Raw genomic sequence first — 16,522 nt, 5'->3', positions numbered from 1 at the left:
CAACAAGCGAGCATTCAACCAGCAGAGAAGTCTGAATGACCCGAGACCCCCCATTATACGCAGCACAGAGCAATGTTCTGTAATGTATCCATGGTCTGTACCGTGTATCAGGACACATGTAAGATACAAGATATCACTATCCAAACACTACCCCAGGTCACCTACCTCCATATAGGCCAGCTACTGTAGAGGGTTCAGCATGGAAATGGGAAGCGTTAGGATAGACTTGAGGCCCGCGGAAAGAATCTGTTAATTCAGGTGAGAGAACAGAAAGGGTTAATAGGTGCAGACATGTATCAGGACACATGTATGGTGAGGTGGGTGCTATACCCTAGGAACACCATCATATACACACAACATAATCTACACATCCTCTGCTTTCTGTCAGTGAGTGGGAGAAATCAGAAACCAAAATATACTGAATCACATGAGGATGGTTTACACTAGTTACATCTGCAACAAACCCTCAGCTGTGGGAAATATTAGGACCGTACATCCACAGAATCACAGGCAGCAAGCAGAGATCTTATGAAAGAGTGAAAAATATGTTACAATTGTTTAAAATGAAAGTCTGACTACAGAAAGACAGAAGCACACAAGAGGTGCGAGATTACAGAAGAGTCTATGGAGAGGAGGAGAGGGGGGAACCAAGTCTCCAACCGAGACTTAGAAATAGAGAGCAAAGGAAAACTACTAGAAAAAAAAAAGATTAGAAGTCTCATAATAATTAAATAAACTGTGTACATACATGACATTACTTATCCTGTACTGATCCTGAGTTACATCCTGTATTATACTCCAGAGCTGCACTCCCTATTCTGCTGCTGGTGCAGTCACTGTGTACATACATGACATTACTTATCCTGTACTGATCCGGAGTTACATCAAGTATTATACTCCAGAGCTGCACTCACTATTCTGCTGCTGGTGCAGTCACTGTGTACATACATGACATTACTTATCCTGTACTGATCCTGAGTTACATCCTGTATTATACTCCAGAGCTGCACTCACTATTCTGCTGCTGGTGCAGTCACTGTGTACATACATGACATTACTTATCCTGTACTGATCCTGAGTTACATCCTGTATTATACTCCAGAGCTGCACTCACTATTCTGCTGCTGGTGCAGTCACTGTGTACATACATGACATTACTTATCCTGTACTGATCCTGAGTTACATCCTGTATTATACTCCAGAGCTGCACTCACTATACTGCTAGTGTAGTCACTGTGTACATACATGACATTACTTATCCTGTACTGATCCTGAGTTACATCCTGTATTATACTCCAGAGCTACACTCACTATACTGCTAGTGTAGTCACTGTGTACATACATGACAGCAGAATAGTAAGTGCAGCTCTGCAGTATAATAGAGGATGTAACTCCGAATCAGTACAGGATTCCACAAACCAGCATCACTGGATTTATTCATAATGAATAGAAGGTCATTGCACTAGGTGACTACTACTCCCAGCTGTGCTGCCAGGTACAGGGATGGGGCCTCCACTACATACACACACTTTAAAGGCCTTGTGCAAGATTAGGAAAACATGGCTTTGGGGTGTTGCTGCTATGGGAATGGGGGTGGGCTGCAATACGGTAGACAATAGCTAGAAAGCTGTCATGTTTTTTAAATTTTTTTAATACTCCAAAACTCTAGTTAAACTAACAACAAAAGCCACAAATCTAGTCTACAGCATATACATCTTTTATATACCTGCACATAACCGACCAGTGCCACAACCATACAGGTGCGACTTGAGCGGTTCAGAGAACGGATTGGTATGATCTGCAGAACCAAAGAAAATTCAAGACATTTGAGACAGTCGCCCACCGCGCTCCTAAAACTAGGGCGACGGCGCTCCTAAAACTATGGCGGGAGGGGGAAAAAAATCCATACACAGTCAAAACTGGAGCCAATATTCAGAAGTATAGAGAGTGAAAGGTACTTTACCAATGAATATGTCATGGTTAGGAGTCTTAGCAGTGAAACTGGCTGTGTCAGTGGTTTTAACAGGAAGATGGGCGCCATCGCTAGGTTTATTGAGGAAAGGATTAAGATTTGAGACAGACTCGTCGACGGCTTCGGAATTGAAAGGATCTGTGCGCCCCCATTCACAGACAGGACAGGATAGAAGAAAAAGCAGAGAGAAAAGCGGAAAGGTTAGAGGAAAGAGGCGATTACACAGCTGGTTAGTAAGAGAGAAAGTCCACCACACAGTATGGAGCTGTTCACACACGGCAGGTTTGTTGAAGATATTTCTAGTAGTGTGAATTGTGGGTAACATGGGTGTAGATAGCAACAAATGTGCCAAGTGGGAACTTATCCGTATAATATTCATTCTATCCATATAGAAGCCCCCCCACACCCCTCCTCAGCAGCCTCCATGAAGGAATGGGGAAAAGTAGAAGACGATGGAGGCTGCTGTGATTTCATGTGATCAGATATACACATGGTGTACAGTTTGCTAATGTTAGGAGGCTAAAAAGGACCTGGTCACATATTAAAAAGAGGCATGGGAAATGGGAGGAGTAGATGGGAGGGGCCGGCTGAGCCGGAGACACCTTCCCTTTTGCCAGGGAATATAACAAAGTGGATTTAAAGGACATCTACTAGTAGGATGAAATACTCTATGCAAATGAGCCTGGAGCTCATACACAAGAATGACTGCACATCTCTCCAGGGACAATACCTTAACGCAAGCTGCAGAGAGCACAGAAGTGTAAGGACATGCCTCTGAGTACATTTAAAGAAACTACAGTTCGGAAAAATAAATCCATATTTCACAGTCCTGCTGCTACTAACATCAACAAAGGTATGATTACACAGTGTTGTAGGATGACAACACTGCAGTCAGGATGGTCACACCTGGTTCCCTTAAAATATTGCTCCTACAGAACAAGCTCAGCTCTGCTTCATCAGTTCAGCGTGTCCTCATTTCCCCCCCACACACACGTTACAATACATTCAGCCTGTTACTACTGAAAATCCTACATGGTGCCCGGGGGCTTGTGAGGATTGAGCAGCACATTTGGGCACGTTCCTTACCTCCCCATGTACTCCCTCCTGGTGGCACGGCGCTCAGCGGATGAACAGCTGGCTGGAAACTTGGCTGCATGTCAAGCAAGTCATTTGGCAGCTTGGAACTGCTGAGAGGAGAAAGTACAAGCTCTGTTATGTCTGTGCCATTACACGCAGCCCACACAAATATCTGCTCTGCCGCTCAGACACAACCACCGCCGCTTCCAGGCATCAATGATATATCGGGGGATCACAACAAAAGTATATAGTGGGAATTATCCCATCAATGTCAGCGTGGAGATTCCCCTGCTAGAACATACGGACCCTTATATAACACGTAGCCGAGAGCTGGAACACATTTATCGCAATGCACTGAGCAGAGCCTGGTCCCTTCTGTCCAGACAAGCTGCAGTCCATCTGCCTGGACAGTAGTCACACAATGCTCAATGAAGGTTGTGAATATGAACTGTGTGACCAAAAGGGGTTTATTTCAACACCAAACACTGTGCAGGGACCCGGACTTCTAGCATCATGGATAAATTTTAAGCTGGGAGTCCCTGGGTTATGATTGTGCATTTAGAAGTCATCCTGTATGGAGTCAGGGACTCCAAGCATCATAGAGCACTAAATATGACCATGATGCTAGGAGTCTCTGGGTTATAAATCTGTATTCAGTAGTGGTCATGTATGGAGGCAGGGATGCCAAGCATCACAGAAGACTAAAAGATGACCATGATGCTAGGAGTCCTGGGTTATAACTGTATTGAAAAGTGGTTCTGTATGGAGACAGGGACTCCATGCATCATAGAGGACTACAGATGACAAAGTGTTGTCAGAGATTTCCAGAAATGGTCCTTATTTCATGGACTAAACCCAGACGTGTAGAAGTCCAAAGGTATTGTGTGGTCCACAACTGGATAAGAGACATCACAGTGATTCTGTAAACAGGTGCGCAGTAATAGGAATGTTCACAGCATTCACAAAGATCTATATAGGAAGCCAATGAAGTGCACAACCTGTATAGATAGACGTGGAAGCTATATATACAAGACAACGTTACAATAGTCGTACATAACCAGGTACAATAGTCCTTTATTCCCATCAGTGGACTTTAGCATGAAGAGGAAGCCACAGGGCAAATAACTGATAAGCAGTGAATGGGATGTAGATATAGAAGAGACCAGATAGCAGGAGATGACACATCGGGACGACTTCTAGTCCGATAGCGAGGTTATGCAAAACTTTATCTGATACTCTATACATTGAGGGATTGGCTATACTATAAATAATGGTCTATGCATAGGGATGGGTCATCACTAAGATCTACTGTGTCAGCAGCAAAGTCACTTAAACGTTAATCTATAACCCTGAGCTATAAATGGATCATACTGATAGATACTGAGCAGATACAAAGTATCCCAGTAACAATGATCCTCCTCTGTCTGATCACATGATCTATACGCAGGTCTATGGAGATAGTGAATAAGCATTCATGCATCTCGCTGACAGAGTCACCTAAACCACGCACGGCCGTATCAATAGGTCAGAAGACTATATCCTACGGCTACTGGAGCTAGGCAAGTACCAGTACCAGAGGATGAGGAGCATGGATACCTACCGATATCCCACTGCATTGCATTTTATATCTCTTTATCACCCTGCTGCAGGATGACAAAGGGTCTGAGTTATCCAAGAGGACAGGCACCCACTGTAGGGGACCCTTTCACTAAGTTTTATATACATGTACTCAGGGGCCTAAAACATGGGCGTCATATTAAAAATAAGAATCTCATCATGTTTTGGTTCTGTGATCTACAAAACCAGGGATACAAAGACAGGAGCTGGATCTTCATCTGAAGCTTGCATCCCCAACCACATGTTTACCCGTCTGTATCTCTGGTTCAGTACCCCAGAGAACCACATGCCTGATGTCACCTGAAAGATAAGATTCTGATCTTTAAAATGACACATGGATGTTTCTAGATACTATAGAACTGAAAAAAGTGACTCTTCCCCCTGCTGCCTTAAAAATTCACTCATCTAAGGTAAAATATGACTCTTCTCTGTTCATTGTCATAAGACTTTGGGGGAGATTTTTTTTTATAGGTATAAGGATGAGATTTCACATAAAGATGGAATTCTACAAAGGACATTTCATACTCAGATCGCTGGTAGTTTATTAGTCAAATGTGGTGACTTTTCTTTCACATATCTGCTATCCTGTGTTGAGCCGTCGTGCCTCTAAGTGTGTGGACAACTTACAGGTTCTAGATTACTGAACAGTCAGGAAAACTTCTTCAAAATTAACTCATAACGGGAAGAAACATTTCGAGGAACTCTCCAGAAGACAAGTTGTAGATGATCAGGGCTTTCCGCGCTCCTGGATGTCAGAGCGAGCGCTTTGGAGACTTCCCTGACTGACGTTATATATGGTGACTGCACATGAGCGTACCTGTGTAATGAAGACGGGGTGGAGAACAGGTCAATGGCTGCCGTCGTGTTTATACTGCCCGCCGAGGACGACACAGGGGACGAGGCTGTGGTGGAAGCATTTTGAGGCTTTTTGGAGAGCTCCTTAAGACGCTGTTCCTTGAGGAATCAAAAAAATGCATCAAGAGAATGCAAACCAGATTCTAATAAAGTTTAGCTATTGACCTAATACGCAAATTTTTTTCCTTTCTATAGGATAGGGAATAATTGGAGGGGGATCAGAGCAGCGGGTCCCCCATGATCAGGACTACAAGGTTCAGGTCCCATCAGGTGTGTGTTGCCAGCTGTACGTTACCTTTAATGCCTTTAGCCGGGCCTGCTCCTCTTCCAGCGCCGCTTGCTTTTCCCTTTCATCTACTCTGGTGAGGGACAGGCCGGTGCTTGCCAGGGATGAAACGGCGTTGGAAAGGGTTGTCGCTCTGCAAGAAGAGGAGAAGACACTCTCAGAACTGCAATGTCTACAGATTTAAGGGGTCAAATACTGGGCAGAACCTGGGTAGATCCTAGACCCGGCTCGTAGAGTGAGTTACACATTGCCCAGTCCTGGAGAATAAATCCCTGCAGTATCTAACCCAGGAGGATGAAAACACATCAGCGGGAACAAACTCCATATGCGGAGGATAATACATTTATGGCTTCCAGATAACCAGCCATTCACAAACACAAAACATAATACATCCATATTGATTGCCGTCTCCTGGGCCAAATGAAGCATCGAGCTGGAAGGCGGCCATGCGAGAGCCGTCTGCTGCCTGGAGGTTTATATCAACATCTGAGAGAGCGAACAGCTTAACCAAACAATTACTGGGGCTCCCCAGGACCTACTGCTACAACAGAGGCCAAACACGATTCATGAGGAAAGGGTCTAACTTTACAACACCTGCGCAACAGGGTACGAGGTGCAGCAGCAGGCGAGGTGTGTACTATGATGGCCTGCAGCAGGCGAGGTGTGTACTATGATGGCCTGCAGCAGGCGAGGTGTGTACTATGATGGCCTGCAGCAGGCGAGGTGTGTACTATGATGGCCTGCAGCAGGCGAGGTGTGTACTATGATGGCCTGCAGCAGGCGAGGTGTGTACTATGATGGCCTGCAGCAGGCGAGGTGTGTACTATGATGGCCTGCAGCAGGCGAGGTGTGTACTATGATGGCCTGCAGCAGGCGAGGTGTGTACTATGATGGCCTGCAGCAGGCGAGGTGTGTACTATGATGGCCTGCAGCAGGCGAGGTGTGTACTATGATGGCCTGCAGCAGGCGAGGTGTGTACTATGATGGCCTGCAGCAGGCGAGGTGTGTACTATGATGGCCTGCAGCAGGCGAGGTGTGTACTATGATGGCCTGCAGCAGGCGAGGTGTGTACTATGATGGCCTGCAGCAGGCGAGGTGTGTACTATGATGGCCTGCAGCAGGCGAGGTGTGTACTATGATGACCTGCAGCAGGCGAGGTGTGTACTATGATGACCTGCAGCAGGCGAGGTGTGTACTATGATGACCTGCAGCAGACGAGGTGTGTACTATGATGACCTGCAGCAGACGAGGTGTGTACTATGATGACCTGCAGCAGACGAGGTGTGTACTATGATGACCTGCAGCAGACGAGGTGTGTACTATGATGACCTGCAGCAGACGAGGTGTGTACTATGATGACCTGCAGCAGACGAGGTGTGTACTATGATGACCTGCAGCAGACGAGGTGTGTACTATGATGACCTGCAGCAGACGAGGTGTGTACTATGATGACCTGCAGCAGACAAGGTGTGTACTATGATGACCTGCAGCAGACAAGGTGTGTATTATGATGACCTGCAGCAGACAAGGTGTGTACTATGATGACCTGCAGCAGACAAGGTGTGTACTATGATGACCTGCAGCAGATGAGGTGCGCATTATAATGCAATTACAATGCAACTACCTATATATGTATATATATATGCGATATGTTTCTGCAGCAGAGACGTGTGATGCCTCTGCGGCCTCTTTGTATAATCCTTGTGCCGTTCTATAACATGTGAATACACACACAATGTAATGCTACCTAACAGCACGGAGAGTCAATAACCCGACGATCACACATCAGGGTGACTCACGTACTAGATGAGGACCCCCTCGAGGGTACTTGACTCTAGGACTGCAATCTACCTGCTCGCTGCCGTGGAGTCTTTGATTTTCTTCCCTTCCAGAGAGGCTAAGTGTTGTTCCAGGGCATCGAGTAGACTGCTAGGAGCCTGCGAAGATAAAACATCCAAGCCATATGAGCATCCGGATGAGACGTATTCCCATTTATTCAGCAATATTAAAATACCAATGGTTGGCACGAGAAAACCGCTAAGGCGGAAGGTAGGGAGCTGCCAATGCTGACGGGTGATGATGGGGTGACGGTGGCAGCTATGGGCAGAGAAGATGCCAAGAGAGGCCGGAAACCTGAGCTGCTAACAAACAATGAAGTCATCCCTGGCCAGAGGTGGAGAGACGCAGGAAGAGGAAATGAAATGAGGTTTTAGGTTATGAACATGAAAAGTGGATTTATGTGCTGATATATCAAAATGTACAGGCCCAAATGAGCCCATTGTGAACAGGGGGCTCAGGGGATGAGCTGTTCATGTGGCTGGTTCTGCCCGACTCCATAGATGGATCATGGATATATGGATTTTGTGTACTAACCCCATAGAAGAACCATATAGTCTATGGGGACAATCACTCCATAATAAACCCTTATCTGCTATCCACAGTATAAGGGATAACTGACCGATTGTGGTGGATCCTAACTCTGGGATACTTAGATAAGGGGTACCTTGAGGGGTTTCATATGAATTGTAGCTCAGGTTGCGCTCCATTAACTATTATTGGGTTTCCATGTTGGATTATGAATCGGACAACTGTCCTTTTAGCTCTATTCCATATGGGGAGCTTTAGGGGGGCTTTAGCTTGGGGGTCCAAGGGAAAAGAGCAACAGTATTTAGAGAGGGAATAAGAATCTATTGTAACTTAACCCCATTAATTAATGGTACAATGAGAACATTTCATTTACATTTTAAGGGATGTTCCAATAGTACAAAGTGATGACATCATCACTAGGGTATGTCATCACTGATCGCTGGTGGTCTGCACCCCCTGCACACTGCCCGCCCCAATTCCTCCACATGTAAGTGAACCATTCAAAACTAATTTTTATGTAACTTTACTGACAATTTACTTTTCTAAGAATTTAGAATTTTAGACCAATTAAAAAATGAAGAAATTCCATCTACCCCGAGCCACCACTAGAGGGAGCAGAAGATCCAATGCACCAATATGGGGTGATATTGCAGTGTATTTATGTGAGGAGGCCAGATACACCTCAGGGAAATACAACTTATTGTTGAGTTCTGTGTAAAGGAGTTCGATATGGACTGAGATCTATATGTGAATCTCCATATAATACTAGTCTACAGGTTAAGATTCTCCAATTGCAAAACTGCAGCAGAAAATGTATATGCTGCAAACCTGTGTCCCACATGGAGACATTCTGCTGACTTGTTGGTGAGAAACTTACTGTGATCTGCAGCGGATATTATGCACGTGATAACAGAATGGACAATGTGCGCTATATGTGGTCAGACCACCGGATGGGTGCATAGATCTGGGTGTCCTGCACATGTTGCGGCTGCCTGCAGCAGCCATTGATTATAGCAGCAGGATCAATTTATGATGTGAGATACATGGAGTCACGCGCCAGTTAACGGCTGCGTTATAGAGGAAATCTCGGCACCATATATGAGCAGCTGGAGCCCAGACATATGCACGGAGCAGGGAAATTCTTCAGGGAACGTGCAACTAAACGTCAAAGGAAAAATTCCCCGGACACATTCCTCTGGCTGCGAGTCCTGAGTCAGTGGCTCCTCTGTGATCTGTGCAAGTTCACTCTCCCATGAACGTGGCCGCGTCCCGCCCGCGCCATTACTAACAAGAGACATCACATGTGATAAACTGGTAGCAACCTGAACGTCAACGGGGAGTTCCCCGATATCCTCCAGGGATTAAGGTGAATAACGGAGCGCCGTAGCTAGAAGTTACTGATCCAAAGCCATGGAGGCAGTGAGGCGCACTCTTACCTCTGGGACAAAATACAATAAGGTTTCTTCAATTTATAATCTAATGTGAACCAGTGCATGCTCATCTGAGCCAAGTGTGCATGTGTGCAAGTCAGACAGACATGGAAATACTCCCTTTTAGCACTATAAGATTACAGGTTATGGCACAATTATACATCAGGCGGGGCCAGAGGGGTAGAGACTTCATCGTACCCCGGCCCACACCCCAGCAGTCTCCTAACACGTCCTCTTACCTGAGATAGGTCGGGTATGTCTCCCCTGTCAATCCCAACTTGCTGCAAAGAAGAAAAAAAAGAAAACACAATAAGCTGAAAGGTCAAATAAATTTCAATTAAGAAAACCTGATATTGACCAATTAATACTGGAGTGCTTACAAAGGGGGATAAGGGTAAAGCTATGAAACAAGGGTTTGTAACCGCAGCTAGTGCCATTGCCTTATGGAATTACTGACTGAGACGCTTTTACACCTTCCCGTAGACAGCTATGGAGCTTGGCCGTGGTACAGTGAGCACACAGGTGTCAGCATACCGTCACTGGTTAAGAGAGCCTCCACCCCCCATCATTAATAAGATACACATACCTCTGTCCCCAGCCACCACTAGAGGGAGCTTACTGTATACACAAACCTCTGTCCCCAGCTACCACTAGAGGGAGCTTACTGTATACACAAACCTCTGTCCCCAGCCACCACTAGAGGGAGCTTACTGTATACACATACCTCTGTCCCCAGCCACCACTAGAGGGAGCTTACTGTATACACAAACCTCTGTCCCCAGCTACCACTAGAGGGAGCTTACTGTACACAAACCTCTGTCCCCAGCCACCACTAGAGGGAGCTTACTGTATACACAAACCTCTGTCCCCAGCCACCACTAGAGGGAGCTTACTGTATACACAAACCTCTGTCCCCAGCCACCACTAGAGGGAGCTTACTGTATACACAAACCTCTGTCCCCAGCTACCACTAGAGGGAGCTTACTGTATACACAAACCTCTGTCCCCAGCCACCACTTGAGGGAGCTTACTGTATACACAAACCTCTGTCCCCAGCCACCACTAGAGGGAGCTTACTGTATACACATACCTCTGTCCACAGCCACCACTAGAGGGAGCTTACTGTATACACAAACCTCTGTCCCCAGCCACCACTAGAGGGAGCTTACTGTATACACAAACCTCTGTCCCCAGCCACCACTAGAGGGAGCTTACTGTATACACATACCTCTGTCCACAGCCACCACTAGAGGGAGCTTACTGTATACACAAACCTCTGTCCCCAGCCACCACTAGAGGGAGCTTACTGTATACACAAACCTCTGTCCGGAGCCACCACTAGAGGGAGCTTACTGTATACACAAACCTCTGTCCCCAGCCACCACTAGAGGGAGCTTACTGTATACACAAACCTCTGTCCCCAGCTACCACTAGAGGGAGCTTACTGTATACACAAACCTCTGTCCCCAGCCACCACTTGAGGGAGCTTACTGTATACACAAACCTCTGTCCCCAGCCACCACTAGAGGGAGCTTACTGTATACACAAACCTCTGTCCCCAGCCACCACTAGAGGGAGCTTACTGTATACACAAACCTCTGTCCCCAGCCACCACTAGAGGGAGCTTACTGTATACACAAACCTCTGTCCCCAGCCACCACTAGGGGGAGCATACTGTATACACAAACCTCTGTCCCCAGCCACCACTAGAGGGAGCTTACTGTATACATAAACCTCTGTCCCCAGCCACCACTAGAGGGAGCTTACTGTATACACAAACCTCTGTCCCCAGCCACCACTAGGGGGAGCATACTGTATACACAAACCTCTGTCCCCAACCACCACTAGAGGGAGCTTACTGTATACACAAACCTCTGTCCCCAACCACCACTAGAGGGAGCTTACTGTATACACAAACCTCTGTCCCCAGCCACCACTAGAGGGAGCTTACTGTATACACAAAGCTCTGTCCCCAGCCACCACTAGTGTGAGCTTACTGTATACACAAACCTCTGTCCCCAGCCACCACTAGAGGGAGCTTACTGTATACACAAACCTCTGTCCCCAGCCACCACTAGAGGGAGCTTACTGTATACACAAACCTCTGTCCCCAGCCACCACTAGAGGGAGCTTACTGTATACACAAACCTATGTCCCCACAGCCACCACTAGAGGGAGCTTACTGTATACACAAACCTCTGTCCCCAGCCACCACTAGAGGGAGCTTACTGTATACACATACCTCTGTCCACAGCCACCACTACAGGGAGCTTACTGCATATACACAAACCTCTGTCCCCAGCCACCACTAGAGGGAGCTTACTGTATACACAAACCTCTGTCCCCAACCACCACTAGAGGGAGCTTACTGTATACACAAACCTCTGTCCTCAGCCACCACTAGAGGGAGCTTACTGTATACACAAACCTCTGTCCCCAGCCACCACTAGAGGGAGCTTACTGTATACACAAACCTCTGTCCCCAGCCACCACTAGAGGGAGCTTACTGTATACACATACCTCTGTCCACAGCCACCACTAGAGGGAGCTTACTGTATACACAAACCTCTGTCCCCAGCCACCACTAGAGGGAGCTTACTGTATACACAAACCTCTGTCCCCAGCCACCACTAGAGGGAGCTTACTGTATACACATACCTCTGTCCACAGCCACCACTAGAGGGAGCTTACTGTATACACAAACCTCTGTCCCCAGCCACCACTAGAGGGAGCTTACTGTATACACAAACCTCTGTCCGGAGCCACCACTAGAGGGAGCTTACTGTATACACAAACCTCTGTCCTCAGCCACCACTAGAGGGAGCTTACTGTATACACAAACCTCTGTCCCCAGCCACCACTAGAGGGAACTTACTTTATACACAAACCTCTGTCCCCAGCCACCACTAGAGGGAACTTACTGTATACACATACCTCTGTCCCCAGCCACCACTAGAGGGAGCTTACTGTATACACAGACCTCAGCAGCCCTGGATGAAAGGGTCCTGTGGTGTAGATTTCCTCGCAATCGGAGACATGATTGGGTGCGGGGTGTCAGCGCTCCTTACCTCTGCTACTTTCAAGAACTCCGAGATTCGAGTCATTCTAGTGAGAAACTTCTTATAAATGTCCAGTCCGTCCTTACACTGTGTCTTTTTCATGTCAAAATATTTTTCTGGAGGGATAAGGAAACGAATAATTATTTTTAATCAAAATGAAAAACTAACAAGACTATTCTCAATTCTCAAATAAAAGAGCAAAACGTTAACACGAGTGAAATCGTCCCTCCCCGGTCTGTGCGGCGCATGTGCGTCCGGGCCCCCTCGCACCTGCTGATGATATATAAATAGAGATGCAGATCAGCGCCCGCTGTATAGGGCAAAGCGCAGATATTTACCTAGAAGATTAATTATCCCTTCGTTGTAAGCAGCGAACAGTCTGATGGCGTCTTTGAAGAGCAGCATGAACGCGGCGTTAATGACGCCATTTGTCAGCTCGTTGGCATTTACCTGGGGGTAGAGGAGAGCAGAAAAGATCAGAAAAAGCCTGTAATCTACTGAGCCATCCAGCGCCCCATGCTGCACAATTACAGAGCAATAAATAGGGAGCACCCGGGCACCGCGTGCTATACTGATAGGTGCCAACACACAATCCTGATACAGAGAAGACTACTATGGAGGAGGGGACTGGTTTCCATTATAGAATATATTATATATTTAGTAAAATTGCTGTAACCTGGCAATTATTAGCCCAAATGGGCTGTAAATCCAAGATGTGATAACTCAGCATTAAAAGGGAATCTCCAGCCGCATACATGTTAGGAGGCAACTTGCTCATTGGAGGTCTGGTGGGGGTCTCCGATTAAGAGACCGGGGTCCGGCTGTCCACGGGGCAAAGAGAGACGCTGGTCACGCTTGCGCCGGGTGATTTATTCATCTCTAATACGGAGTGTGACGAGTAGGGTGCTCAGCAATCTCCGTCAGTGATGACTAGCGCAGCCGACTCATGCGTGATCAGCGGTTTACTTCACCTTGGGGTACAACGGACCCTCATTCTTGTGATCCATGGGGTCCCAAAACCAAGAGACCCAGCGATCATTAAGTTAACCCCTATCCACAGGATAGGACTAACTTGTAAGCGGATGGAGAACCCCTCTAAGAGACTTGTCACAAGACAAGAAAATTATCCGCCGTCATCTAGTATTGGGTCGATTTAGTTCTGGAAACCCAATTGTTTACAGGAGCAGGAACCTTTCACCCTATGATCGAATGTGATATATACAAGGGACTGATTGAAATTGGGGTTCCCAGTAGTGGTTGCTATCTGATCATTAAAAAGGGGGTCTGTCATAGCCCAGAATAGATAGAATAGCTGGGCACACCTACTAGTACAGACATAGCCAAGTACAGTACTACCATTTGAATCAGTAGCAGGTAATGGACCCCAATTCCTTTATCTTTGGGGGTCCCAATGCAGAGTTCCCCACAGATCAACAAGTTATCACATCTTAGGGGGGTTACGTGCTGTGACCGGACAACCCTAAGAGCATCATCAGGGGCATGTAAAGTATTCAAAGGGGCAAATCTTATATACAGCGGGGTCCCCTAGTCCCTTTGATGAAGAAGGGGTCCCCTAGTCCCTTTGATGAAGAAGGGGGTCATATATTACACACCAGTGCAGTAAACTATATCATACATTTCACCACCGTTGGGGAGACCCCATTCACCCCAACACTAGGGACCCAAATGTTTATCATGTGACCGATTTCTTTCTGTTCCTATATAACCTGTATTAATGGTGGGGAGGGGGGTGTAGGACACAGGCTTTATACAGAGGACACAATCCCTATGTGAAGGTATCGATCACATCATGCACGGCCGCCCAAGTCCACGGTAGAAAAAGTTACTGATTTACAGGGTCAAAGTTCTGAATAATCGATAGCAATGGCTATGAGTAATGTGATTTCGTAGAATAGGGTGGATTTTACTGCAAAGCTCAAAAGTCCAAAAGAACTTGGTGACGCAAATATGAGAGATGATCAGAACAGCCCGGGATAGGGAGCAGTGATCCCTACACCAGTAAGATGCATTCTACTTACATTGAAATCGAGCAGGGCATCCATTTGGTTCTGTATGATGGGCATGGTTTTTAATAACTTCTCAGTGTTCATTGTTCTCATCACCCCATCAGCCCTAAAAAACAAACAAACACAAGGTTCATTCATTAGGAGACGCCAAGACATTGCTCAACACAAGGAAGAGGCTCCTGGCAGCTAATAAAGGCCCATTATTACATCAGCAGCTACTCACAGATACATCCACGTGTACTGGGAAGGCAGCCGAGACCATATAGCACAGACTATAGGTCACCTCCTATATACAGAGCATGTACAGCCCTGTACATGGCCCAATCACCTATGCACATACATCACTCTTGCATGGAGTAGCTCCAAATACAAACCTACCCCTGTACGGCTTATAGCTATGCTTATATCCACATCCACCCAGCTCTCTCTTCTCCTCTCACTAATAAATATATATAAATAATTAATAATTAATAATTAAGTTAACACTTCTCCACAGGAAAAAGAACAGTGGGGGTCCGACTGCCAGGGATCTCACTGATAAATCATAGGGACCCCCATATGATGCATAGAACGGAATGGCAAGTCAACTTGTTTTGCTGCTCCATTCAATTGTATGGGAATGACAGAAATAGCTGAGCATAGCGCTCTGTTTACTCCGAATGGAGCGGCAAGGTGCATGCTTGTCCTGCCGATCCATCACTTAGGGAAAACAGGATCTCTACACGGTCAGAACCCCCACCTATCCGGTATCCTGTGAATAGGGATAACTTTTTAACCAATATGTACTGTGCATATACCTGTCTGGCTTTTCAGGCAAAGGCATATAGCCATAAGTCCAGCACAAAAAGGTGGAGAGGTAAAAGGATATTCTTTATTGTTAAAGGATAAAAGCCTCCATACAGGACATCACAGGCGGCGTCACAGACCGACGCGTTTCGACACAACAGTGTCTTTATCAAGGTCTAACACAAACACATATGGACTTACTATTTAAGGAGACCGTGTCCAAGAAGCTCCGCCCCGCGCCGCTGTGAAGCCTGTCACGTGACCGGAGTCAAAATAGATATAATAAAACATCACATTATGATAAAAAACATCAGCATATTTGGTGAGATAACCACACGGAGAAGGATACAGATTTCGTATGTGATAAGGCAAAATATTGCTTAAAGCGTCTAAAACAAAGCATTAGATATATCTTATTAATCAAGAGGATTGAGTATTACAGATCGACATGGATAACCAAAACGTGGCATGAACTGATGTGTAGGTATGGACTGACATTTTGTCAACATTTGCTAACATTTATCAACATTTATCAACATTTGTCAACATTTGTTAACATCTGTCAAATGTTAACAAATGTTAACAACAAATGTTGACAAATGTTAACAAATGTTGACAAATGTTGATAAATGTTGATAAATGTTAGCAAATGTTGACAAAATGTCAGTCCATACCTACACATCAGTTCATGCCACGTTTTGGTTATCCATGTCGATCTGTAATACTCTTTCAATCCTCTTGATTAAGATATATCTAATGCTTTGTTTTAGACGCTTTAAGCAATATTTTGCCTTATCACATACGAAATCTGTATCCTTCTCCGTGTGGTTATCTCACCAAATATGCTGATGTTTTTTTATCATAATGTGATGTTTTATTATATCTATTTTGACTCCGGTCCAATCGGCTCCGGTCACGTGACCGGCTTCTCAGCGGCGCGGGGCGGAGCTTCTTGGACACGGTCTCCTTAAATAGTAAGTCCATATGTGTTTGTGTTAGACCTTGATAAAGACACTGTTGTGTCGAAACGCGTCGGTCTGTGACGC

General features: G+C 46.0%; 1 protein-coding gene across 8 annotated transcripts in view; it reads right to left on the bottom strand.

Moving 5' to 3' along the window:
- Positions 1 to 14,816, bottom strand: part of LOC140112381 (phosphatidylinositol-binding clathrin assembly protein-like) — a 33,277-nt gene extending 18,461 nt beyond the window's left edge. For 3 of the 8 annotated variants that reach the window (XM_072132472.1, XM_072132477.1, XM_072132475.1), the window contains exons 1-11: positions 14,703 to 14,816; positions 13,002 to 13,113; positions 12,673 to 12,779; positions 9,844 to 9,885; positions 7,659 to 7,744; positions 5,817 to 5,940; positions 5,484 to 5,620; positions 3,059 to 3,159; positions 1,964 to 2,110; positions 1,727 to 1,798; positions 166 to 246 (exon numbers count right to left, since the gene is read on the bottom strand). In XM_072132472.1, the coding sequence (XP_071988573.1) occupies positions 166 to 246; positions 1,727 to 1,798; positions 1,964 to 2,110; positions 3,059 to 3,159; positions 5,484 to 5,620; positions 5,817 to 5,940; positions 7,659 to 7,744; positions 9,844 to 9,885; positions 12,673 to 12,779; positions 13,002 to 13,113; positions 14,703 to 14,783 (1,090 nt within the window). In that variant the 5' untranslated portion in view covers positions 14,784 to 14,816. The remainder of the gene's footprint in view (positions 1 to 165; positions 247 to 1,726; positions 1,799 to 1,963; positions 2,111 to 3,058; positions 3,160 to 5,483; positions 5,621 to 5,816; positions 5,941 to 7,658; positions 7,745 to 9,843; positions 9,886 to 12,672; positions 12,780 to 13,001; positions 13,114 to 14,702) is intronic. The other 5 variants (XM_072132473.1, XM_072132474.1, XM_072132476.1 and 2 more) reach the window with 5 other exon arrangements.
- Positions 14,817 to 16,522: the final 1,706 nt, after the last annotated feature.

Source organism: Engystomops pustulosus, unplaced genomic scaffold (genome assembly GCF_040894005.1).
Source record: "Engystomops pustulosus unplaced genomic scaffold, aEngPut4.maternal MAT_SCAFFOLD_733, whole genome shotgun sequence".
Lineage (NCBI taxonomy): Eukaryota > Metazoa > Chordata > Amphibia > Anura > Leptodactylidae > Engystomops > Engystomops pustulosus.
The sequence above is the reverse complement of the archived record's forward strand: the minus strand, read 5'-3'. Positions and strand labels throughout refer to the sequence as shown.